The 25,835-nt window shown below is 39.9% G+C and overlaps 1 protein-coding gene across 4 annotated transcripts in view; it reads right to left on the bottom strand.

Annotated features, from left to right (window-relative positions):
- The window catches only part of ARK2N (arkadia (RNF111) N-terminal like PKA signaling regulator 2N), a 46,602-nt gene that overhangs the window by 15,586 nt on the left and 5,181 nt on the right, over positions 1 to 25,835 (bottom strand). For 2 of the 4 annotated variants that reach the window (XM_051803718.1, XM_051803717.1), the window contains one exon: positions 14,266 to 15,082. In XM_051803718.1, coding sequence (XP_051659678.1) covers positions 14,266 to 14,989 — 724 coding nt within the window. In that variant the 5' untranslated portion in view covers positions 14,990 to 15,082. Of the gene's footprint in view, positions 1 to 1,360; positions 8,031 to 14,265; positions 15,083 to 19,672; positions 19,826 to 25,835 lie in introns of those variants that run through there. The other 2 variants (XM_051803716.1, XM_051803715.1) reach the window with 2 other exon arrangements.

Consider the following 25,835-nt stretch of genomic DNA (forward strand, 5'->3'; position numbering starts at 1 on the left):
AACCATTCTGTGATTATAAGCCATTATTTCTCTTTAGCTTTCTTACTTAGTCATGCAGTGCTGAGCTCATCACCTAAACTCCCTCCCGCTGTAGCCAGAGAGAAGAAGTTCAGCCAGGTAATCCCATCCTGGAAATTGCAGCCTGGAGCATCTCCATCTCCCCTGCTTCCCCAGCAAACAGAAAGAGCTTAGGCACTGCCTTACCCAAGACACCTCGCTTTTACAGTGCTCAAGTTTGGCAAGATGAACTTCTGTCTTAGGAATAGGATTTAAACTTTGCTATGTTTCCTCTACAAGTAGTGGAAAAAGACTGAAATCTCCAGAGGGCTATCCCGGTTAAAATAGTTTTGAAATTAAAAGCCTAATTTCTGTGGTCTGAATTGCCCTCTGGAGTCATCAGTGACTCTTGCAAGGGAAAGACACAGTGCCATATTTAGGTGTGAGTATCACCCCAAGCTTTAAGACACACAGAACAGGTACAGTTATAACAGCAGCAATAATTACAGCACCTTGTTCTTACAAAAAGCTTTCCATTAGTGGACCTGGAAGAGCTCCAAGGTGGTTATTAACCTCCGTCCACCCACAGGGGAAACTGAGGCAGGCAGAGATCTCATCTTGCTCAAGGCTAACAGGCAGAGGAGCTGGGCTCTGCTGAAAACAACACTCCCCTCCAATTACTGAGCTACTTTTAAGTGGTGGATTTTTTGGGGGAGTATAAAAATAGTGCTTAGGAATGCTTTTGCTAAAGGTACAACTGCTAAAAAGGCTACACAAGAGGTAATTGCAAGCCTCACCTCAACAACTTTGCTGTGAATGTGGGCACTGATGGTCTCAGTCTCAGTACTCTAAACTGCGTTTATTTCTACATAACAAATGAGAACACTGAGACATTTTAAGATAATAAAATACCTAAGAATGCCCCCATTTACAACTGGTGCTTAAATTTAAGAGATAACCCCATTTACTGCAAGATTACACAAAACACAGAGTGGACTTTAATACCCTTATAAATTTTAAGATCAGCTGATCATCACTGTAATAGAAATAATTATATTTTGTGTGCCAAAACCTAGAAGATTTATCTTAGGCGACTTGTCAAAATAGCTTTACGGTAGGAGACACATCAGTAACTGATCCAAACAGAAAGTATTGATACACAAGACTATAAGTGACAGGTTTTTTTGTTTTAGATAAGCAATAGAAACCTGGTATTAATTAAAACATGACCCAGAGCTGCCATTTCAAAAGTATGCGAAGTTCAAATGGCACAAACTAGCTCAACCCTACAACAATTCACAGAGGGGGATGGGGGCAGATCATGTCTGCTTTTTTATGTTGTTTAACAACATGAACCACTTCATTGCTATTTATATTTATTTATTTATTTATTCCAGGTTACAGTAGTTACATTTCTAAATTTACAAGGTTAAGCAAATAATACATTGTAAATACAATAAAATCAATAGTAGTGTAACAACATTCTCTCTAAAATTATAAAGTGAACTTTATCAGTGAATCCACTTTCCTCACATTTTCCTTCATTTCATACAGTAAAGCTTTTGTGTTTAGGTTTTTTTTTAACCATGATAATAAAATAAAATCAAAACAACATGATCAAATTATTATCTGTTCTCAGACTGTGCAATTTTTAATGTATCACGTGAAAAGAGATCTCAAAAATTCAAGTCTTGCTGAACAACATTCATTCTTTCAGGCTTTTTGATGACTAGATGGAAAATATCTCGGATTCTTTTTACCAAATTATAAATAAAGATAATAAAGAATTTTTCATTGTGCGTTAAGCAAAGGCACATGGAATATGGCTGTGGATTCAAAACACTGGGAAGTGGTATCCACTTTATATCCCCGTATAGGATTTATTTTCTGTGATGCTGCCTAACAACGCATTAATTATGGCAACAGATACATAAGCCAGATCTCTTCCCCCGTTTCACTTGCAAAAGCCTCTCAGGAGGGTTTTGGAAACCATCCCACCCTTACATAGCCATGACAGGCAAAAAAACCCCAACAAAACAACAAAAAACCAAAAAACTCCCCGTGTAAACACAGCTTACATTAGGAAAAGGCAGCAAACACACATCCCCTCCAGAAAAACATCACATTTTTGCAAGGACAAACTGCATCTTCCCTCGGAAGGACTGGCACAGCTTTTTGGTGGTCCAGAATAACCCCCTGCTCCATCAGCCTGCGCTTGAAACCCCTCCTAACTTAATAAGCCTGTTTTCCATGTGCCTTCCTTTTGCTGACCCAACACCATGAGACCAGTAAAATTTCTGAGAAAGAACCGGTTTCCAGCTCCGTGTTTTTGCAAGGTAACTGTCCATCTCTGTCAAACAGCCCAAATGTTTTGGCTTCTACAGCACACATCACGCAGCACGTTTGTTCCAACGCCTCCACGTGTAACTGCAGCAGCCACACTGCAGACCCTGATTAGTTTAAAAACATCTGCTCAACTGGCCTGAATTACAAACCCTCATCAGGCACAGACTCCCCTTAAGGTCAGCTGAAGGATTCTCTGGCCAAAAACTGCAGAGCAAATTCAATTTTTAATGAGATGAAATTAAAACCATTAAAACCAGCAGAAAACTTCTACTAGTATCAATGGGGTTAGGATTTAATTTCTTAATGCCCTTGAAATATTATTTTAAAAAGAGTTTTACAGTATGTGGATACAGGAAGAGATAAAATATATTAATAAGAGAAACCAGTGATAATAAATATGTTTCAATTTGTAACATAACTGCCAAATGTAATCCTGTTTTATTGAAGTTAAGATTAGTTTTCCAGTCTCAACTCTAGCAGCTCAGATAAAAACACCTAACAATTCTGCACAAACACTAAAAGACACTGAACTTAAAAAAATACAGATGTGTGTTTCTGCCTGAATTATTTTGTCCTAATACTGTTAAAAATGACACTGAGGATTTTACATTGTCTTTTTGTTTCTCCCTGCTCAGTTATTTTTGCAATAGAAAAACTGAGAAGTTTCACCGCCTTAACTTGAATTTGGTTTATGTTGTATGTTAATTTTTTTCTAAATAAAACCTGACCATTCAGATGTTTTATCTGAAGCAAAACCCAAAATCCTCGGAGAAATCAGTGTGTGAAGGGTGGAAGTTCCTAAAGACCTTCCATACCACACCCAACTGGAGGGCAGGGAAGCAGCACGAACTACCTGTGGAAGAACTTGCAGCCAAGGCTGCAAAACCACTGCACACTGAAGCCCCTGGACATCTAAGGCCTCCTAAAAAGGGACCAATTCTAGGAAGAAACCCTTTAAATTTTTATTTACTGCAGTGTCAGTTTGACATTTAGTAGAATTTCAACTGAGCATTTATATAAAGACTTACTTCCTTTACCTGCTGCTAAATTCCAGCTCTGGGGTCATACAGGTATTCCACTGCTCCCTTGCTGAAACAGCCCCCACACTGAAAACATGTGATTCAATGTTTACAGTGACAATATAGGAGCTTGGACCAGAGAAGCTGTGGCTGCCCCATCCCTGGAAGTGTCCAAGCCCAGGCTGGATAGGGCTTGGAGCAACCTGGGAGAGTGGAAGGTGTTCCTGCCCATGCCGAGGGGGTTGGACTGGATGAGCTTTAAGCTGTTTTCCAACCCAAACCATTCTGGGATTCTGTGAACAGGCCAGGTAGGTTTAAACTGGCACCATCATCCCTGGAATTACACCAGTCTACACCATCCACACCAGCTGATCTGACTCGATGCATGTGACTCTTTCAAACCATAAGTAAAATTCCTTAAAGGAACTAGAATGTTTCTTTACACCATTCTGAAGTATAAAACCCAGGGCAATTAGGGAAACTAAATTATCATCGGTGGTTCTCCACGTCTGTGCAAAACTCCTACTGATTTTTCCTCTACTTGTCAAAAGTGGTGGTTTTGAAGTGATTTGATGAGACGTGAGCATAAACATACATTCAAAATGCAACTCTGGGAAAGTAGAAGAGTTTCCTTCTGATAATCCTAAAATAGTCTTAAGTAAGTCAGACAGCTCTCATGAAGCTTACCCTCGGAATGGGTAAGATTAAAATCTTTGTCAAAATTTCAGCTGAAGAAATTTTAACTCCCTGAAAGTTTCTAATCAAAGCCCTTTGGAAATAAGAGCTTGTAATGGAAATCACAACAAATTTAACAGCAGCCGTGTAATATAGTAGAAATATTCCCAGGAGGGAAAAAAAAAATAAAAATCTGAAACTCTATATTGGGAATCTGTTTTCTCACAGAGATGCCAAAGGCTGCCACACACACTTAAAACAGAGACTCATCACTAGTATCGGAATCTGAAGGTTGGTTTCTGAATCTCTCAGATTCAGAACACAAAGGTAGAAGAGAGATGCTCCTGTTAAATGGCACAGGCTGCCAAGTCCTTCATCAGGTAGGTTATACTACACCTGAACAGCAGAAAGGAGGGGTTCCCCTCTCAGTTTCAGGCCAAACATAATTCCTCACGTGTAAACCCAGAGATGATTTATGACAAAGCTGAAGATTCAGCTCCAGTTTTGAGCCAAGTGGAAAGAGTGACCAAAGAATATTTACCATTTACAACCACAGGTGTTTTTAACACTAGGTAGCTTTTGTGGGGAAACTAAGTTAAAATTATACCTCATATAAATTATTCTCTCAGTCTTCTGGGTGCCTTGAGATAATTTTATCCCAGAAAGAGTACAGCTTCAAGGTCTGTATGCTCAACTACTGTCATCCTCTGCTTGTTTTCTCATGTTCACAGCTGCTTGCATTGAAAATAACAACTAACAGTGATGGATAAAAATAAAAGGTTTTAATTTGTTGCCTGCAGTAAACAAATCCATATTTTTATCTATTAATACACTGAATTATTTCAGTATTTTTCTTTTTCTTTCTTTTTTTTATTTTTTTTTTTTATTTTTAGACTACCTGACCAACATATTAAAGATTGGCAGAATTTCACTGGCTACATCCCTAATGAAGTTATTATCCATTTATGAGATCCACATGTAAAGGTGTTTCAGTCTGAGAGATAAATAAGTTCAGCTGAACTCCTTACACAATTTGTTCTGAAATACCTAATTGCTCTCTATATATTATTTTACAAAAAAAGGTTAAGGGCATGCTTACAGACATACACATTAAAAGAAACCAGTCACTGCAAAAAGCTGCTTCTGCATGCAGGGGAAGATTTATAAAGTTGTCATGCTTTAAAATATGCTGCTCTTACTGTCATCATAAAGGTATTTAAATATATATATATATATAGGTATCAAATCTATGAACACCAGAAGGATCCATTTTGGTGATTTTTTTATATCAGCAAATACTCTTCCCTGAAGGATCTTGTATTTTAAACAGATGAGGACAAGTTGATCAAATTGCAATCAAACACAGAACAACTCGTTTAACTTTTACCTGAAATGCACACAATTTCAGACGAGAGAGTTTTCTAACAAGTTCATATCAAAATCTTTGTATAAAAATTATGCATGAAGGTGATCTGAAAAGAACTTTATCCCAGTGCTTAAAAATTATCTCCTGCATAGTCTTTCAAACAGTTACTCTGAAAATAACACAGCTCTCTAACCTAATTTTTTTTTTTAATGAAGGCATCACATACCTTAAAAAGAAAAATGTCTATGGCAACAATAATGTTAAAAGACCAGTGTGAGTATAACGCTGATAACAAAAAGCATTTCTTGAGTTCCTGTTACAGGTTTGATCCAAACTGCCACATAAATTGATGGAAAAACTCCCACTGACTTCAGGGAGGGGAAAAAAAAAAAAAGCCAGATCTACAGAAGATACTGTGGTTACTTCCAACAGGAAGAAAACAAATTACACTAAAATAACTAGTAAAAAAGTGACTGTGGTTTAAAAAGCAAAGTAACAACACAGCTAAAGGAGACCTACAGTGTTCTCTTTACTTAAACTATGTCTGTGCACACCTCCAATTTCCACTGTAAGAATTTTGATTTGCATTTGCATTCAAAACTTTTATCAAGTTCTACCTGATGATAAATATACATTTTTTGGTAGCTACAGAGAAGTTACTTCCCATGAAGAAAGGCCTTAACGCAGAGGTGACCAAAAAAATCCCTGTAACAATAGTAAGTAAGAATTAAGTAGAGACTTCTAATACACACTTTAAATTAATCCTACTTTAAACACCACAGTTTCAAGCCTGCCTATTCAGGATAACTCTTAGTATTAAAAAAAAAATTAAAAATCCACACAACAGCAAATTCTTGTATTATTTAAATGAAACTAATGCTCTGGCATTCCCCATCACAAGTAAATAATGATTTCAGTGGCATTCAAGCATGGTTCAGTCTGACCCAGACCAGCAGCCCTTCAGACCACCATGGTGTTTACTTATCTGGCTGTCAAGCCTCCCTTCAAATTCCTGTGCCAAGAACCAATCCATCCCCTGACTGGTGCTTATCTTGGGGCAGACAGGACTATTTTTATTCCAGCATGAAGGATGTGGTTTGTCCATATATACAGGAGGGAAGCAGCAGTGCTTTGTGTGCACAGGTTGGGTGTGACTCATCCCACCTCAATTCAGCCAAAAGTTATCTCGTATAAACTGCTGATAAGGGAGGTTTGGACAACTAATGGAAGAGAAAGACACTGCTGGGAGACATCCTCAGCAGGGGCTTATCTCTTCCCACTGACTCAGAAGGAGTCACAGGGAACAGCAAACTGGACACCTGGAATAAGTGGAGATGACTTCCACCCAAACCAAACACACACACAACACACACACATATATATAAATATATATATACATGTGCCTATTTGTGCACACAGTTTCAGACAGCTGCATCCATAAGCATGCCATGTGCAACACTGCAGTGACATTGATTAAAAAAAAATCTGGACAGAAAATGAACTACTAAATGGGAGACAAAAAAAAAAAAGTAAAAATCCATTGTGCACAGTTATATATATATCTCTTTCTAAATATTTAAGGTAAGCTTATTTACTGCTTCTGCCTAAAAAGGAAGAAGAAAAAGCTAATGTGTGATGTGTTCAAGCTGCAAAACTTGTGAGTAAGTGGAGTTCAGGAAATGTCATGGGTCTGTATCTAGTCTGGGTCTCTAAGGTACTTTACCTCCTTAAATATAAAACTTATTTCCTTATATAAATGTTTTAACATGCAAAAAAGGGCATCTGGATGAATACCCTGAATGCTCCTATTGTAGCAAACATAGCTCTACTGCTTTTGGGGTATCTAAAGAAGGATTCTAAGTTATATTTTCCCAAGTTTGGTGATGAAAGCTTAGGGTGGTTCCCCTCCCCAACACCTTTAAAGGTGTTTATATGTGTGTGCTGGCACATGCATGTGGGTATGCTGTGATTTTTTTTTTTTTAAACTACATACATTCTCTATAAATTAGAAATAACCAAACGATACCATGGCAGTAAAACCCAGAAGAGAAAACAAAACAAACAAATACAAAGAGAAAAGCAAACCTCATTTTTCAGCATAATCCAAAAATAACATCAAGATTGCAAAGATCTGATTTTCTTTTCCCCTCCTCCCCCTCCCCCCCCTTAAGTTTATGATTGATTCAGATCAGGCTCTGCAATATTCCCATTCTCTGGAAAGATAGGTGGAAAATTGTTATTAAAAGTCGCTGGAAACTCGAGAGTAGCATCGACATTCTGATAGCCCACGTAAGAATTAAACGACTGCTGAGGAAGTACTTGGCTATCAGGCATCTGTATGAAAGCCCCTGACTGCGTGGTAGGGGGGATTCTTTGGCCAACTAGTTGAATTTTGGGTTCCCTGGGCTCCAGTTGCTGCTTGCTCTCTTCGTCCGTGTCAAGACGGGTTAGCTTTTCTATCCACATGCGGAATTTCTCCTCTGTCTGCCTCTGCATCTCGGCAAAGCAGTTCATGGCCTCTTCCAGGACATTGCCTATGCAGTTCCTATCCCACACGGTGCCCCTGTCAAGCAATCCTGGAATTTCCCTGGTCGCTCCTCCAGATCCCCCAGCACGACTGAAGCCAGCTTTAAAGACATTGAGGCCATTTGATAAGTCATCGTTAAGTAAGAACAAAATATTGCTTATTAAGGCATGTTAACTCAGGAAAACAACTTTTCTAATTCTGTCCCTGGGATATGAAAACACGAGAGGAATTGACAAATATTAAGCAACAGTTATACTGTCAAAAAAAGGTAACATTTTATACTCACTGAGGTTATAACAGAAATTTTGGCTTCAAAATTATTTTTATTCTAGAAGACTCAGGCAATTCTGTCAAAAAAGTCTGTTTGTTTCAAGAAATAAACCAAATTACTCCAACTCCCTTGCAATCTCTGTTTTGAATTCAAGTGAGGGTGCAAAAAACCATTATACATGTTCAGTCCTGTCAAGCTGTGATCCAAAGTGCTACTGTTCAACTGATAAACCTTGAATAATTATGTGCATTTTAGTTACACACTTGAATCCTTTTATAACGGGCTGTTAAACACAGACAAAACTGTACACGAGATAACAGGGATAAAGGTTGATATAGTGGCTGCAGCACCTGAAGCAGCCAAGGCCAAAGCTCTTGGTCCAGTTTTGGAAAACACAGTGAATGCAGATGAGGAGAACACACAACACAAATATGGGATAATTTGTGAGAGCTGTGCTAACATGGGAGGTGAGAGCAGCCTCTGCTCCATCACAAGGACAATCCACACAACAGCAGTGACCAGCCTCACTCCAACTAGGACCACGCCCTCCTAGAAAACGCCCTCCACGCATTCCTAGAAAACAGGGAATGTTTGGAATGGAATTGTTCTCCCTGCTACTATCCATCAAAAAGATGGGGGAAATTACTAGCTTTGGGATTATGAGAAAGAAGTTTAGCAGCAAAAGGGCCATCCTCATTACCTCACTCTTCATATCAGTAACAAAAGGCATCTTTTTGGTATCTGTATTTCCTAAGCTTAAGAGTCCACTCAGGAATTATCTAGGAAGCAATTAAACCTTCAAGAAAACAAAGCTCTGTACCTGTTTGAGGAATCATAAACAATATGTGCATGCCATCCAAACACACAAACGTTACCTCAGGTAATTCCAAAACAAGACAAGCATCACATTAAGCTACACAAAGCAGCTACAAAACCCGACAATTTAATATGTAAATGTGAAACTTGCGGCATCCCCTAGCTTAAGAGTAATAGAAAATACCCTAAGAACGAGACAAATTATTGCACAGCCTAAGCAAATATTTACTAATAAAAACATAAGGCACTAAATCTTTATTGGGATTTCACTGTGTACACGAAATTACAGTGTTACTTAAACACCACATTCTTTTCAGGAGCTATTTAAATGAGGTATACACAGGTCCTTCCGTAACAGCTAAAGAAAGACCAGGATTATTTTCTTATTTACGAGCAGTTACAAAACCCCCTAATTTTTAAGTCTATTTCCCCATCTGTTTACCTATCAGACAGGCTGGAAATTCAGCATTCAGGTCCTCTGCTCAAAAATAATTACTTTATAGCAAGTAATTTACATCCCTCCTACTGCATTTTAACTACAAATAATTATGTGATATGCTAACTTATTCCTAAAAGATGGGTTGGTTACTTCTGTGTATTCAATATCTTTTTCATCCCTGAAAAAAATATTTCTCCTGTTCAATTACTCCTAGCATTGAACATCCAATATAATGCAGTTTATTTGTCACTAGTCAGGGATCTTATCCTAAAATCAAGGAACTAAATGACAGTCTGATTTCCATAGGCTTATTAATAGGTAATGTTAAGTTTTAATTTATTAATTTATATTTAATTTATTACTATTTAAGTAAAAACTATTGATGGTGATACATGAGACAATCTACCTAAGTTTTTAAAGTTAAGAATGAACTAGAATGATAAAGTTGACAAAACTGTTTTGTAAACTGAAGAAACTATGTATTAAAATATATATAACCCTGCAATACTATTTTTAAAAGGCATCAGTCATAATGCATCTACAATTTACAGCAGCATCAATGTTTTGAATGCTTCCCTTGCAGTTATTATAACAAGCCTTATTCAATCTTTTCTTTATTTCGGGGTTAAGAAAAAAATTAAGCCAAGAAAGTAATTTTATATATTAAAAATGCTAGCATTTATTTAACTAGTCCCTCCTCTGTCTAGAAACTTAAACCTCTGTAATGGCTTTTTTTAAGTTATGCCAAGTTTACAGGTGAAGAAATTTGCAGTCACAAAGGGGTCAGAATCCAAGATTCGTATCCTATTTTCAAGACACCAGCTCCTGCAAAACAGCACCTAAGAAATGCCCCAACACTGTCTCTTTATGAGATCTATTAAGTACTAACCAAATCCAAAGTTATTTAATTTAGGAAGTCTGACAATGTAAAAATTTAAGATATGCTTCCCCTTCATTCTAATTAGGAGTGGTTGATTCCTCTGTGTCATTTATTCCACAGATTTCCAAATGAACATCTTACTGCAAACCACTTTCGACAGACTATGTTTTTTCCTATCTGTTAAATATAATTGTCATTCTGAGTAGCTTGCACCAAATTCATCCCTTGTGAGATGCTTCTTCGAGGGTCTGTGCACAATTCTTGGGAGGAAGGAACATGGACACACTGTGCCCCCCCTCTTTGGGTTTCTGCGTATCAAAAAAACTCTTCTCTCTCTTTTTTTTTTTTTAACAAAGTGAGCTGAGACTTTTCCAACATCAACACTCAAACTTTTTAATAGATTTTTCTGAAAGCCTGAAACATGAGTCACTCCCACTTCAATTCAGATTTTTCCGAGTTGCAGAAAGCACAATGGTAGTGAAATGCCAATATTTTCCTATTTTTAAAAACCTCTTCCTTTTTCCAAGAAAGAAGTGTTTACAGAGAAATAAATATTTATTCCCAGACTTTCTCTCATGCCAATTGCATTCAGAGTCAATTTGCAGCATCAAAAGTGAGACTGTTTAAAGGAGTAACTTCCAGCAGCAGCAAGTCCAGCAGAACCTATTCTGGGACTTTTATGCTATGTTTATATGGTGTTTAAGAATGGTAAAATCCTAAATGCCAACAGAGAGGCTCAGTCACTAAAAGGTAAAAAATTGCTTCTCATCTGCAATAACCCAAAGATCATGGCATTCCCTGAAATAAAGAGCCCAAGTTTACGACTGCTCGGGTCAGTGAAACAATTCTCATGAGCACACATGAAGTTTAGACTGAACCCGTATTTTCAGGTGTAAAATAACACCACAGGATGCGTTCAGAATAACACAACTTACATTGTGCTTATCTCCCGTGCAGCTCATGATACTTGTATTGAAGTACCACCAGCAATATCTCAACTCTCCAATCTTTCCTGAGGAGAAAACCAAGCCTGCCACTATTTTAATCCGCAGTACACTTGAGTTCAGCAGAGAGAACTGTAGCACAACTGCTCTCCTAGCAACTTCATGGCATTATTTTCACTGAACATTTTCCTTACCTTACAAATTTAGCCAAACCTATTTCAGAGCCAGTGGTGCGGATAGTTCAAAAAAAAGATAACTGCACTACTTAAATGGAAGAGGTTTAGTGACACATCATGAAGGAGTACTGTATTCTCAAACGTGGCAGCTTAATTTTCAGACCACACACAAGCAAACTGGCTGCTGTACCCACTCCCTGTGTCCATAATTTAAGAGTCAGAGTACATGTAACCTTTGTCATGAAGGCCACATTATTGTCACTAAAAATTTTAGAGCATCTCTGTTGGCAAAGCTATTTTTCAGACAACAGATGGTTGAAAATGAGCCCCGACTGTAAGAGGTGTTGAGTCAGTAACCAACACTGCAGCTGAACTGTCCAAATACAGGCAGACTAAGGGGGAACATAGGCTACCTGGAAAACTCTTCTGCATCAACGTGTACAGACTTCTTTTAAAAGGAAAGGTAAAAGTTTCTTCACGTCCTGACACCGGAGTTAAATCTCTCAGCTTCTGACTGTGTGCAGAGGACACTCACGGCCTGAATTTCCAGTCACGCTTTTTAATACCCTGAGTTATCTTCTACCTACACATTTGTTCCCTAAATTTTGAGGATATTCACAGTGTTATGCTAAGTGCACTAAAATGGCTTTCTAGTCACAAGAAGGACTGCAGTACTTTGCCAGCTCCAGGAGGGAGGATCACAGATGGCACATGAACCCACCACTGGGATGGAGCTCTGGGAGTTAGACTCCGACTCGCAGTTCCACTGTATCTGTCATGACCACAACATTTCCTCAAACCACAAGCAGCACAGAATGCATTTTTTTGGCCAGACTTTGTCCTTATCTCTACAGAGAATATTTTTCTCCTGCACTTGTGAGCTGTTCCCCACAAACCAGAGCTGTTCCTATTTAAAGGAGAACCGCAACGTGGCAGGTTCACGTCGCACCAGATGGCACCAAAAGGGCAGCTCAAGGGTTTCAATGTCTTAAATGGAACTTAGCATCAAGCAGATGACACATGCTATGGAGTAAGAACAAAATGTTAGCGTTCCTCGGGATGGTTTGTGCACTGCAACACCTCGTACTGCAGGTTAAACTGGGCTTTGCTGTCATCACCAATAAATTAAGTTCGTCCTTGCAATGCGATCATTTCACCACAAGCATCTCATGGTTAAGACCAAGAGCCCAGTGAGACACTCAAAGTGCCCTGGAATGGTTTCAGGTCTCTGCAAAGGCAGTGAGAAACCCAAGCGAACCTGAAAATACCACGTGGTGCCCTCTGGTTCACAAGGTACTTTTATGACTTAAAAAAAAAGCATATGACCAGGGGGATTTATTCTGTGAGTTTTGGGGTTTTTTGAGAGGTGGGGAGGAACCAGTCCCAAAACTCAATGAAACAGTCTTCTTCAACAGGCTTTAAATTGGGCTTTAATTCCCCAAAGTGTAAATATAATGAATAAAAAGGTAGAAGCTAGAAAGCCTAACTACTAAATTGGTAAAAATAATTTTAGATCTCTATTAAAAGTTTACTACACAGTAATTATAGGAGGATATTATGCCTTTCCCAGACTTTCTAAAAATAAACATTTACTTCCTTCGTGCAACCTGCTTCCTAGCAGGTGTGGGAAAAACGCCAGTTTTCATGGGGACAGCATCATCCACCATAATCAACTCAGTTAAAACAGTAATTTGTAAAATCTGCTGCAAATATTTTAAATAATTAATCTAGCAAACTTTAGTTCAGCAACTTAATACTGCAGTTTTCCTTTAAACGTTCTTGCCCTTTGTAAGATTTTTCTCAAAAAAACCCCCTAAAAACACCTTCTAGCATTAGAGGCAAAAAGGCGTGTAACCCAGTAAAAATTGGCAAGCCAAAAGGTTTATTTTTATTTCTGATTTTATTTCTGATTGCCATATGAAAATTGCCATAGGATGATGGTTCTGTGTTATAATATGCTGCAAGAATAATTCACACAAAATCCTGTCCACGGCACTTGAGGCAATAAAATAACAAAGACTCAGCAAACAAAAACCTTGAAGAATTCAACTTTCTTTTGCTAACAAAATTACAAGAAGGTCCCTATAATTTGCTAGCTCCCATCTTAACAGAAATGCGTCAGAAAGTGAAAAGTGTAGAAATTACTGAACCTTAGGACATAGGAAAACAGTGGCAGCTCTGCCTAGGATATTGAAAATTCAGGTGGGACTGTAGCTTGGGCACCTGTGTAATCATGTTTATATCCTAAAATAGGTGACCAGCTGCAATCTGCAAGAACTTAGAATAAGGCTAAGAGGCTTGTCACGCACTGACATGTTGAGCTGAAAGCACAGAACAAGTGCAATAATGGCCAGGGCCTTGCTGTAACACAGGCAAGAGGTCTGCTGTGCCATTTCTAACATAACTGCCAAGCTGTGGTCTTTTTTTACTAAAGCAAAGCTGGCCACTTATCTTAAGAATTCGATTATCACCGTCTAATGGGATTTGACAGCACTGACAGGAGTTCATATAGGCTTACAAAGGAAAAGATCTGAAAACTCCAGAATTCAAAGGTAGTCCTTCCTCCCATTTACCATTGCTATGCTTTGTTGGTGTGCAAAAGTGCACCAAAACCTCGGAACAGATTTTAATATTTGCCCATGTCTCGTTAACACACTGCAGTCTTCAAATTTACACAGAGCTGCAGTTCTCCTGTTTTTTGTTTTTTGTTTTTTTTTTTTTGTCTCAAGCGTCACTCATCTAACTTAGCATGACAGCTGAGAAACGATGTCAGATGCCTTTACAGTTCAGTTTAAAAAACATCCTCTACCTGGTATCTCTGCGGTGATTGTCTTGCTGCTCCCTGAAACCTCTTCGTCGTCATCGGATGAGCTGGTGCTGGAGTCGCAGGTCAGGTCGCTGTCGCTGGTGCTGCTGTCCTGCAGCAGGTTGTACTTCTTGCGAGCAGCTGCCTCCCGCTTCTGCCTCAGGAGCCGGATCCTCTCTTTGTGCTTTTGGCTTCGGTGACCCTTTGCCTTGGTAACTCGACCGTTCTGCTTATCACTGGACTGTCGGTTTTTCTTGGCAGCCATGGTTGAAGTTTCGCTCTCGGACCTGGATCTCCTGGATTTCCTCCCAGCTGCGGCCCCAGACACTGCAGAAGGGTCTCCCTCTGCGACAGCTTCAGCTTGACAGGGCTCATTCTCTTCTGTGGAAGACAATGTGTCTGAGTCAGCCAAATGCCCACTGGAAGAAGGGGAAAGCATGCACTGATTAGAAGAGTCACTCTCATAAACTCGACTGCCCGTTGGCTTGTCACTCTCCGTGGATGCCAGCTGGGACTCCGAGGAGTCTCGCCTCAGTTCCATCAGCAAGCAAGGCATGGAAGAGAGCACTGCAGAGTCTGCTGGAGTGGGCATGCTGTCCTTCTCAGTTTGTGTCTCGAGCTCTATAGGTCCGTCTTCATCAGGAGCAGTCTCTTGCTTTTCAGAAGCCTTTGGTGGAACTTCTGAATCAGCAAGTTCTTCAGCTTTTCCCACTGCCTCCATCTTCATTGCAGAGCAGAAAGGTCCTCCTGGTATTAAAGCATTGAGCACAGGGTCTGGAAGAGTGGATGAACTATATGTGGTGTTCAGCAATACAGCACCCTGCACAAGAACAGAACAGTAAGAATAATTTAAACAAATAGCTCACTCATCCCTGCTCTTCACAGTATTACCTGAACAACCCATTGCTTCCAGTTATAGACAGTATGGTTCACAGAATCCCAGAATGGTTTGGGTTGGAAGGGACCTTAAAGCCCATCCAGTTCCACCCCCCCTGCCACGAGCAGAGACACCTTCTACTAGACCAGGTTGATCCAAGCCCCATCCAACCTGGCCTTGGACACTTCCCAGCTTCTCTGGGCAACCTGTGCCAGGGCCTCCTCACCCTCACAGACAACAATTCCTTCCCAATATCCCATCTAACCCTGCCTTCTGCCAGTTTAAAGCCATTCCCCCTTGTCCTGTCCCTCCAGTCCCTTCTCCAAAGTCCCTCTCCAGCTCTCTTGGAGCCCCTTTAGGCACTGGAAGGGACTCTAAGGTCTCCCTGGAGTCTTCTCTTCTTCAGGCTGAACACTCCCAGCTCTCCCAGCCTGGCTCCAGAGCAGAGTATTGTATTTTTCAGTATTGTGTTGGTTTTCTCAGTTTACTTTTTCCTAGTGAACTCATCCTGTTACACTGAACTATTCCTTTGTTTTTACACATCCATGAAAGATGGTACTGGAGACACATTAAACATGGTGCACTTCACTGGAATAATCAAAACAGATCAGAAAATAATAAAAATATTTCTGAACTCCTAGCTTATAAAATTTAATCAATATGTTATAATCAACATATGTCAAACTTCTTTACCTAGACCTTTAAATATATTTTAACAGACAATTTTAGTCCTCCTGACAGCACCAGCTTGAAAATTTCCAGACTTGGCAGTCATCCACCTGGACAGACCACAATATAATTCAGTTTCCATATCTATGGGAAGTCTACTTTCATCTGAACAGGACCTCAGCCTCATAAAACTACAAAGTTTTTCTGGTGATTTCCAAACTGTACCAACATGACAGAGGAGAAATTTCATCACTGTGCACAGAAACTGAAGAAGCTGCTGAACATCACAGAGCAGGACTGCAGACACCCTCCTTTTCCAGTGGAACTGCTCTGCCAGTTGACCTTAGGTACAAAAGACTTAAAGAACCGGCAGGAAGTGCTACTAAATTGTCAGAGACAGGGCTATAGGCACTGTCTTTGGAGGTATTAGCTACATGTAACACAGATTTGCTCTCAGGCAAGAACCACCACACTGGTGAGTCCCGTAAAGATGTTTTACGGGACATTAACACACCATTTGAGAGCTCCTTGAGCGTCTCCCAAACAAGTCCTGGTTATATGAGTACCTGAAGGCTGACCTAGTTCCTCTCAGATTTGCCAGGAAAGCAGCATCAAGTAGTAGGGGCTGCAAGCATGAAACATTATCCACCCACACCACTATCCTGCATTTTACTTCAGGTTATAATTTAACAAATGGCATTGCTTCAGCGTAAATACAACACCTAAGCTGTTTATCTGATTGATAACTTGCATGTTATCTACCAAAAAATACCTAAAGCTACCTCAAGGAAATTTTGTTTGAGAGATCAATAGTTATCATTCTATCTTCATTATTCACACTTTGCCTTTCACCTAGATTTTCACTTGGAATTCAACACAGAATAAAGATCTTTCAACTACCACATTCGCTTGCAGATCAATGGTATGGAACAAATTCTTTATAGGTTCAAAGTCATAGTAAACAATAAATTTATGGCACTTCAGAAAACAAAGTGTGAGCAAGAAAAAGCAGCAGTAAGATTTAATCTAAAAAAAAAATGCACTTCTGCAGAGAAGGCCAGTCAGTAATTGAGCATCCTGAGGAAACTTGGATGGTTCAGACAGAATTTTTCTGCACCCTGACAGTCCTTCTTCAGTTTCCTGATCCATCCCAAGATGCCTGTTATTGTATGTACACAATTGTACATATGTAATTATATGTATGTAATCTCCAGCACGGTGCTGTGCCAAGCTCAGCTTTGTCCTGTCTGCCCAAACCCACTTTGAAACTCCATTTTTAAAGAATACTAAAACAGTTTGTGCTTCCTTCAGGCTAACGAATGAAATGCTGTGTGGTGCAAGAGGACCATGAAAATAGTTAAAGGACAGGAACACCAGTTAAGGAAAGAAAGGTTGGCTTAAATTGGACAACACAAAGAAGATGAAGATGACAAGACTAGGTCTGCTAAATATGAGAGGGAAAAAAGCCACAAACCCAAAACTCCAAAGGGTAAACCCAGCGTTTTCCTTCCAAAAATAATATGCATACTGCACACTGCAGTATGCATAAAATGCATAGTGCAAAATACAGGAACATATATATAAAGAAAAATATTTGTGAATACTTGCACTGAGTAAAACTCTCTTGAAAACAACTTGAAAGAAGAATTTCTGGAGATAGTAACTTAATGTAAACAGTAGATATTATGTAGGAACAACTTATATCCAAGGCCACAGAAAAGCATTGACAAACCCAAATGATGAATACACACGTTATGAGGCATAAATGCATCTCAATACTGCAATTAAATCCGTATTTCTACGTAATTCATTCACAAATCTACGTTATCCAGTAATTCTCCTACTACAAAGGTAAGTAAACCACAGATTTGACAACTGAACGACTGGCCAAGACTTCTGCACGGTGGGATTTGTGTCGTACCTGGTAGTGCAAATCCCAGCTTTGCTCTGGTCATGCAGTTGGAAATGAAAAACACCTTCTCTAAGAGTTTTGAAATGTACAGACGGGGAAAAGAAAAGTCTGGTCAGACAGGAACCAGAAGCGCATTAGACTGGCCGAATGAAAATATATTTAAATAACCATACTAATAACTGCAGAACAGCTTCTGCCCTATTCAGCCTCTTAGCCCGGGGAGCACAATGAAGAGAGCTTGACACGAAGCTAAAGGGCAGCCAAAGTGAACTACAGGCTTTTTTATACCAACATCCTGCTTGGGAACATCATTTGCCTCACAGCTCCCAAAGGGGGAGTACAACACCTGTACTTGCCTTTTCATGTCTCCGGCCTGATAGCCAGAAAAATCCCCAAAAAACGTTTCATCAACAGGTTGCCACCTTGTTAAAAGTCTAATTATAATAATTTTATAGGTTTTTTTTTTATTTTTAAGTGGGATTTTACTTTAACTACTCCAGCCACACTGGTTTAATCCCTCACACAGCGATCAGTGAATTATATTTTCAGTGAGTTGGCAGCACAGGGCAACAACACTGACATGTGTTTCTTTGTGCATGGGAAAAATACCTGCACTGGTGAGGTTTGTACTCTCTGGGTCCCTTCAACTGGTTATTTAGACATCACCAATTCCAGTATGTATATAAACCACAATTTTGTCTTTCTCTCACTGGAAAAAAAAAAATCTAGCATGACTCAAACAGACTTTGCTGCAGGGAGGAATACAGGCAGTTCAGAGGAAAATATCCACGCCAAGGAAAGCCTTGTCTCAAAGAGTGAAAAAAATGTACTAATTTAGTTCTACTTGAGAAATGTATAGATCAGCAAGAAGAGACTATATTAAAAAACCCCCATTCCTTTCTTGCCACTCACTTTTCCTGCAACAGTACTAGAAAAGGTAATCTCAAGGTGGTGCTAGAGAGAGACCATTTTTTTTACTGCAGTGAGAACAAAGCACTGAAGAATAAGTTGTGACGCTTACAGACACAGATGGATACTTAATTACACACTGATTGGAAATGTCATTCTTTCACTAATCAACAGATACCAGACCAATTATTTTAAAAGGCAATTCTGTAAAAACTTCTGTGCTAGATTTCTCCACCAGAAAATACATTATTTTCCAGTCACACACAGAACACACTGGTATGCAGAAATTATTAAACCACTACCTGGAAAACATCTTGAAATTGTGGACTCATTTCTAAAAGCACATCATTTGTACACGAGGAAATCTGAAGTTCAGTTAAGAAATCCAGAAGGATTTTGAAGGTCAGGTTAGCAAAGGCAGCCCAGCCTCTCCAACAGTTGGCTGCCACTAACAAGGATGAGTTTTGTCCCTTACTCTTTTCCCACCTAATTGTGACTGCACAGTCATATTCTCTCCTTTGCACCAGAACCCATTCTTGGGTAGGTTCTTTTAACTAAGCCAGCAGAAATCAAAATGAGAAAGTAAGTGAAATTTTCTGCCACACCCGTCAGGAAGGAGAGAAGGGAGGGTAAGCAGAAACTATCCCTTTAGAAAAAACACAAATCTGATGAAAAGCTACCTGCTGTTTTGTCTCATCACACCCTGAACTCACAGGTTCAGCCTAGACACAGGTGAGGGTCCTGAGCAATCCCTTCCCAGCACTGTTTGCTCTGGGAAGGCATTTTTGCAGATAAAAAAAGAGATTAAAAGCAGAAAAAACCCAGAGCTGACAGGAGCTTCCTAAAGAACAACTATCACGTAATATATACCACTGCACTAAGAGTCTTATTGAAGATGGCAGGTTTCCCACAGCAGAGAGGCATCAGATTATAAAAATAAATAATGAAACAGAGTTGCAGAGCAGCAGATCAGCTGGATGTGGGTGCCTCTGGAGAGGGACCCTGAACAAAGACATCCCCAGGCAATTACACAACTTACGCACCAGCCCCTCAGGCGCGTAGTCTGCGCCTCTTGGCCTCTTTGGTCTGGGGTCTTCCTCCTCTATGTTCATGTCCATGTTCATGTCCACGTCCACGTCCATGCAGGCAGGCTGTGCAACCCCTGCGGAGCTGCAGCTTTTGCTGGTGGTTGTTGTCTCCTGATCTTCTGGTGTGAGCTTCTGGCGCTCACCAGCAGAGTACATATAACTAGAACAGCCCTTGACTCAAGGTAGTCAGCACTGAGCAACAACTAAAACATCGGTGTGTTATCAGTGTTCTAAATGCACCAAAGACAAAACACAGCTCTGTATCAGCTGGTAGGAGGATTACCAAGAAAACGAACTCCATTCCAGAAAAACATCTCAAGGTGTTAAGTTCACAGCTTGCTGTGAACTCTGAGGTTGAAGGCTCCATCAAGTCCAGCTACTCAGGCCAAGCAAACAACAAACTAAATCATGCAGTATTACATATTAACAGTTTTATATATTAACAGTTAGAATCTTCCTCATTCTAGTTACAGCTTATTTAAGCTGAACAAGGAATATCTCTCAACAGCCTGAAATACTTAATAAATACCATGACACCTTAACCTCAGTTGTACATTGTCATTTCAGGTGCTATTTGAATGGATTAATGATAAAGAATGCCCATTTTGTACAAAGCAAACCAGCTCTTTTTTTCAGAAGCTGTGGACAGGACAGATTCTTACTTTGCAGGTACTACACTTTTCACAGCAGCCTGCTGTTAAAATCACTTTAGTTTATTCCTAAAACATTTCCTCTTAATCAGAGTCCAACAAACCACTTCTTTTTTCCCTGCTTATCACCTTCTTCTGCTGATTCTAGCAATTGCTTAAATGAAAAAAGTTATCTAGCAGAACATTGCCTTTTAGTGTCATTTTAGTTAGTGCTGAAAGAAAACAATTTGGACAACCCACCTCCTCTCACCACTTGCCATTTATTTGCAAGCTGTAATTTTTTTAAAAAATGAGAAACTGTACCTATATTATTGCAGCAAATAACAACATGTATGTTCTTTAGGCTTGTGTGACTACATAAATGAAAAGTTAAACTGTATTGCTGCATACAAGCTAATTGTTCAAAGTACATAGCTAACTGGACATCCTTCCAGATCCTTCCTGCTCACAGTTCCAATGCCACAAAAGTCAGTTATTTTCATCTAAATCTGAATATATGTTTGATATTTATGTGAAATTAAATACTACAATGGCTTGTTCTTACACAAACAATTATTTCCATCACCAGTGGATTACATTATCTCACGCAGATGAGAACAGATGGAATAAATCAGAGGTGTGAAAGAGGTAATGACAAATGCATACAACACGGGCTAATAAAATTATGTAAAACAGCTGACTATTTTTAAAAATGTAAACACACAGGCAAGCTCGTCAAGAACTCTGAAGGTAATTCGACAGACTGTGTGTCTGGGGATGGTGGGTTAGGAAAGGACAGAAGCAGCACACAGCCTGGGCTGACTGTAAAGCACAGTTCATGTCAGCTTCATAATACAGGAAAAGCTTTTGGCAAAAAACAAAGTTATTCTGTCTTCCGACAGAAGGACGTGTAACCCAGAAGATGAGAAGTGATAATGAACCTGTCCACTTGCAAAGCTTCACCAAAAACCATGTAGGTGTAGCTGTGTGTTGGTCATGCTTTTTTGTCCCTCCTTGAATTGCCTTGTTTTCCATTAGCTGACACTGAATTAATCAGTGAACTTGCCAGCAACATTCTAGTACAAACAACACATACAGATATCAGAGAAGACAGGGTTTCGGTTGGAAGGGACCTTAAAGATCATCTTGTTCTACCCCCTGCCATGGGCAGGGACATCTCCCACTAGAGCAGGTTGCTCCAAGCCCCGTCCAACCTGGCCTTGGACATTCCAGGGAACGGGGCAGCTACAGTTTCTCAGGGCAAATTGTGCCAGCACCTCACCACTATCAGAGTCAAGGATTTCTTTCTAGTATCTCATCTAAACCTGCCCTCTGTCAGCTTATAGCCATTACCCTACGGCAGAGAGCAACCATTTCTAATTAACTAACACAGCACCCATCCAAATGATTAGACCTCTATCAGAAAAGACTGATCTGCATCCAGATAAATGTAGAAGAAGTACCAATGCTTTCTGGACCTCCCAGCTTGTTCAGTTCCTCCCCAGGATACCATACATTCTTTTTTTTCTTTTTTATTTTCTTGTAAGCATCACACGTACCCGCGCACTTAAAACGAGAGGAGCGAGACCAGCACTCACTCAATTTAGCTCAAGACAGTTGACTCAGCTCTGTGTGGATGTGTGTGCTCGATGCTCTACAGCAGATTTTTCATAACACCGTGCCACCCCCACAGGGATACTATGTAATTTATATAGCGTTCCTTTGAAAATGCTGCCCTAAAGCTGACTCATTGGCATACAATTCTACCTAAGGCACATTTCTGGGAGTGGAGCTGGCTTTTTATCAGATGATTCACAAATCAGGCCTGGTAGCAATCCCAAATAATAGGACCCTTCTGAACCGACAGGGTAAGAGAATTGCAGTGGAAAACAAAAGAAGAAAGGATTAAACTAATGCTCTGTTTCAACTGGTTTTGCATAAATAAACGAAGGTTAAAAATAGACTGCACCTACTGGGTGCTCAACAGGCTGCATATACAAATTATCCAAGACTGAATACAAATTACAAATTTGCGTGTTAATACAAAGCTTTGCGGAGCATCCTTTGTAATCTTGAGAAGAAACACTTTTCATCCTGAATAAGAAGCAAGACTTCACATTTAAATACAGGTTTTTGCATTGTAACGTTTAATGCACATATTCTGTCTCTTTCAGAGGAAAGGTAACTACCAGCTATGGTTTAGTTCACAAGTCTGCACACAGGCTTCCCAAAACATTCCCCAGCTGCACTGGAATCCCACAACAAAAATAATCACAGTCCTTGCACACAGATAAAAGCACTGGGCCAGCTGCACTCAACCTGCTAAAAAATCTCACTTCTTTATCATAGTGAACCCATTTTTCTCACAGGCACAGCAATTCAAAGTCTGCAAAGCTCTCTACTCCAAAAATTAGAGTGGGCATATCTTTACTACTACCTGTTCCAAGTGACTGACTTTTAATTTTTTTCTATCAACAAAACCAGTGGCAGAAATCAATGCTAGGGTAGCCATGCTTTGTTTCTTTTTCTCTCTGCTATGTATTAGCTTGCAGAAGATCACCCTACTGAGAATCATCACACAGATGGACCACCTTTTTCTAAGATACTGAGTTTAACAAATCTTTCCACTTTACCTACCCATTCCTGTTACCAGAAGGAAATGTATTCAGTGCTTCCTCACTCTGTATAAACAGGCCTCCTCTTCTCAAGAAATGTTGGTCTATTGTTCTACCTTGGTCAAGAATGCTCACAGTAAAGCCGTATCTTAAATTGCCTGAGTATAACAGCAGCAAATTAATCCTAATTTTCAGAGCACGTCTTAAGAAGAGTTTATCTGAGATACCCTGAAAATAATCAACATTGTGTTATTCACCAATAGCTCCAAATGGCAGGTCAGGACAACTGCAATGTAACTTCAAAGCAGTAATTCCATATCAGCAGTGCAGTAGTCCCAAGATCACAAGGACTGGAAAATACCTCTAAGATCATCCAGCCTAATCTTCAACCCAGCACCACCACCATATTCACCACTAAACCATGTCCTCCAGTGCCATACCTGGGATGGTGACTCCACCATTTCACCATCTTCACTCCTCCACTTCCCTAGGATTCATTCTAGAAGGGCTTGTGCTGTCTCCCACAAAAATCAAAGCCAGTCCAGCATGGACAGGTGCAAATGTCTCTTGCTTTTTGTGCTGCTTGGAAACCTCGAGGCACCGATGAGTGCCATGGGACATGGGCTGCATGGAGCCTTTAATCCATCCCACAGATCAGTGCCACTGAAAGAGACAGACCTGCCTCCCCCTAGGGCTGTGAGCACCCACCAGCTCCGGTAACTCCACCTCCCAAGGGAAAGCTGTGCACCTGGGCTGAGATCAGAGCCAGGATCCAGAGGGGCAGCAGGAAACCTTACACAGCAGGCAGCAGCCATAGGCCTGGAGCAAGGCAGAGCACTGGGGATTCACCAGGTCTTGCCAAACACTGCTCCAGAATTGCACAACCCTTGACATCAGGACAAGAGATGCTCTCAGGAGATAAGTTTGTCTTGTTTTGTCGAGTTCTGTGTAAAGTTCCTTTCCAGGGCCCCTGGTGCCCACCTAACCAAAACTAGCACCTCCTGGTCTGTCTCCTGGGCACTTCCCAGTGACTCTCCAGCATTTCCCCACCTCTCACAGCCATTCAAGAGCTCAAGGCACTGAACTAGACTTGCTGTGGATTTACAACAGCCATTTAAACAAAGATGAGTTATGAGATACTAAGTAACTCTACAGTTTATAAATATTTTATGATCAGACCTTTTTATGCATCTTTGCCACAGGAAATAAACAAAACCGACCCTCAGGAATTTTAAAGCTTCAAATACTTTAATTCAACACCAATGAATGTCTTTGCCTTAGAGCAGTATCTTCCTGGCACAGAGCAGTAACATACCCATTTTATGGTCTGGCCAGCTGAAGATCAGGTGACGTGCCTAAATTCTACAGACAAGAGCTGCAAGCCCAACAAACCCTGATTCAAGTCATTTTCTCATCCACAAAACCACTAACATTATTAATTCCTTTAATTACTAAGCTAGCAGTATAATCTAAATATTGCAACGTGAATTCTCAGCAGGTATACCACTGAAAAATAAATCGTATCAATACACTAGAGGCAAAGTCACATGGCATTCAAATGATGAAATTCTACAGGAAGATACCCACTGCTGTTGGGCTGTTCTTGACACCAAACCCTTGACCTGTTTTTGGCCAGTAACAAGAGGTGCTGATTGATTTCAGCACCCCCTAGATTGCTAGCAATTGATAGCAAAGCCTTTATGTGCCCAAAGTGCTCCTAAAAGAAGAAAGCACTCGTGACACAGGTCTCAGTGTGAAGGAAACACAGGTTGGTTCTACAGATGAACAGAAGCTGCTTTGGGTATTTCAAAACAACAGAACTGACCAGGCCAAAAGCCAGTTACATGTGTGTTTTGAATAATGCCTCTAACATGGGTTTTACTATCAGACTCTTTCTACAGTATTTGCTCCCAGTTGGCAAAGGAGAAGAAATCTGAGCTCAACTTCAAGAGGACAACAGACAGACCAGGAAACAGACATTTCTTTCCCACAACACACAGAAGAACTTTGCATATATTTGACTACAGAAATTAAATAACAGTATGTAACAGGATACCAAGTTACCAGCTACAAAAAGAGAAAAAGAAAATTAAAAGGTAGTTTCAGCAGTGGCCTGCAAGTACTGACAGGAGAAAAAAAAGAACACCACAAAACCACCCTCTCCCCCTCCCAGAAAAAACCCACACGACTTACTTATCCAAAAATAAAAACACCATTTACCCTAAAATTATTTGTTGCATTATTATTCCTGTTTAGGAGAAAGTGGCTCAGCTGGCAGAACTTTCTTCAGCATAAAACTAATCCTTAGCAACAGCAGACATAAACTATATAAACAACTTTCCCAGCAAAAGGGAGAGATAGATGGAAAAAAGAGCATCAAGTCTGGAGTATTAATTCAACCCCATTCCATTCATTCAACACAGTCTTATTGTTGCTGAAGGGTGGCAAGTTTCATACAGACAAACAGTGAAATCCACTATAGATGTTAAAAAGTAGAAAAAACATTTTCCTCCTGTAAAACAAACAAGGGAAATTGAGGTGAGGTCTATAGCTAATTATTGAGGGCTTATGAAGTGAACTCTGGCAAGATATTCAGTGGATTTCCTTAGCTTAGTTTTATGGTATTCAACAATTTCTTACAGTGAGCAGATCAAAAGCCCATAAATTGCCTTTAAAACTACTTACTAATAACAGTAAGTGGAACCATGAAAAATGAAATTTTGCCTTAAAGGCTTTCCAAAAAATAACGCCCAAAGAAATACAGGGGGTTTTTTATGACTCCTCACAGAGACTGCAGAGTGCTCATCAATAAGTGTTACCAGCTCTGGAGGAACCACGGCCACTGACAACTCAAGTTGTTTTTGTCAGCAATGG

Source organism: Manacus candei, unplaced genomic scaffold, assembly GCF_025592945.1.
Source record: "Manacus candei isolate 608988 ecotype Guabito, Panama unplaced genomic scaffold, ASM2559294v1 h1tg000059l, whole genome shotgun sequence".
Taxonomy (NCBI): domain Eukaryota; kingdom Metazoa; phylum Chordata; class Aves; order Passeriformes; family Pipridae; genus Manacus; species Manacus candei.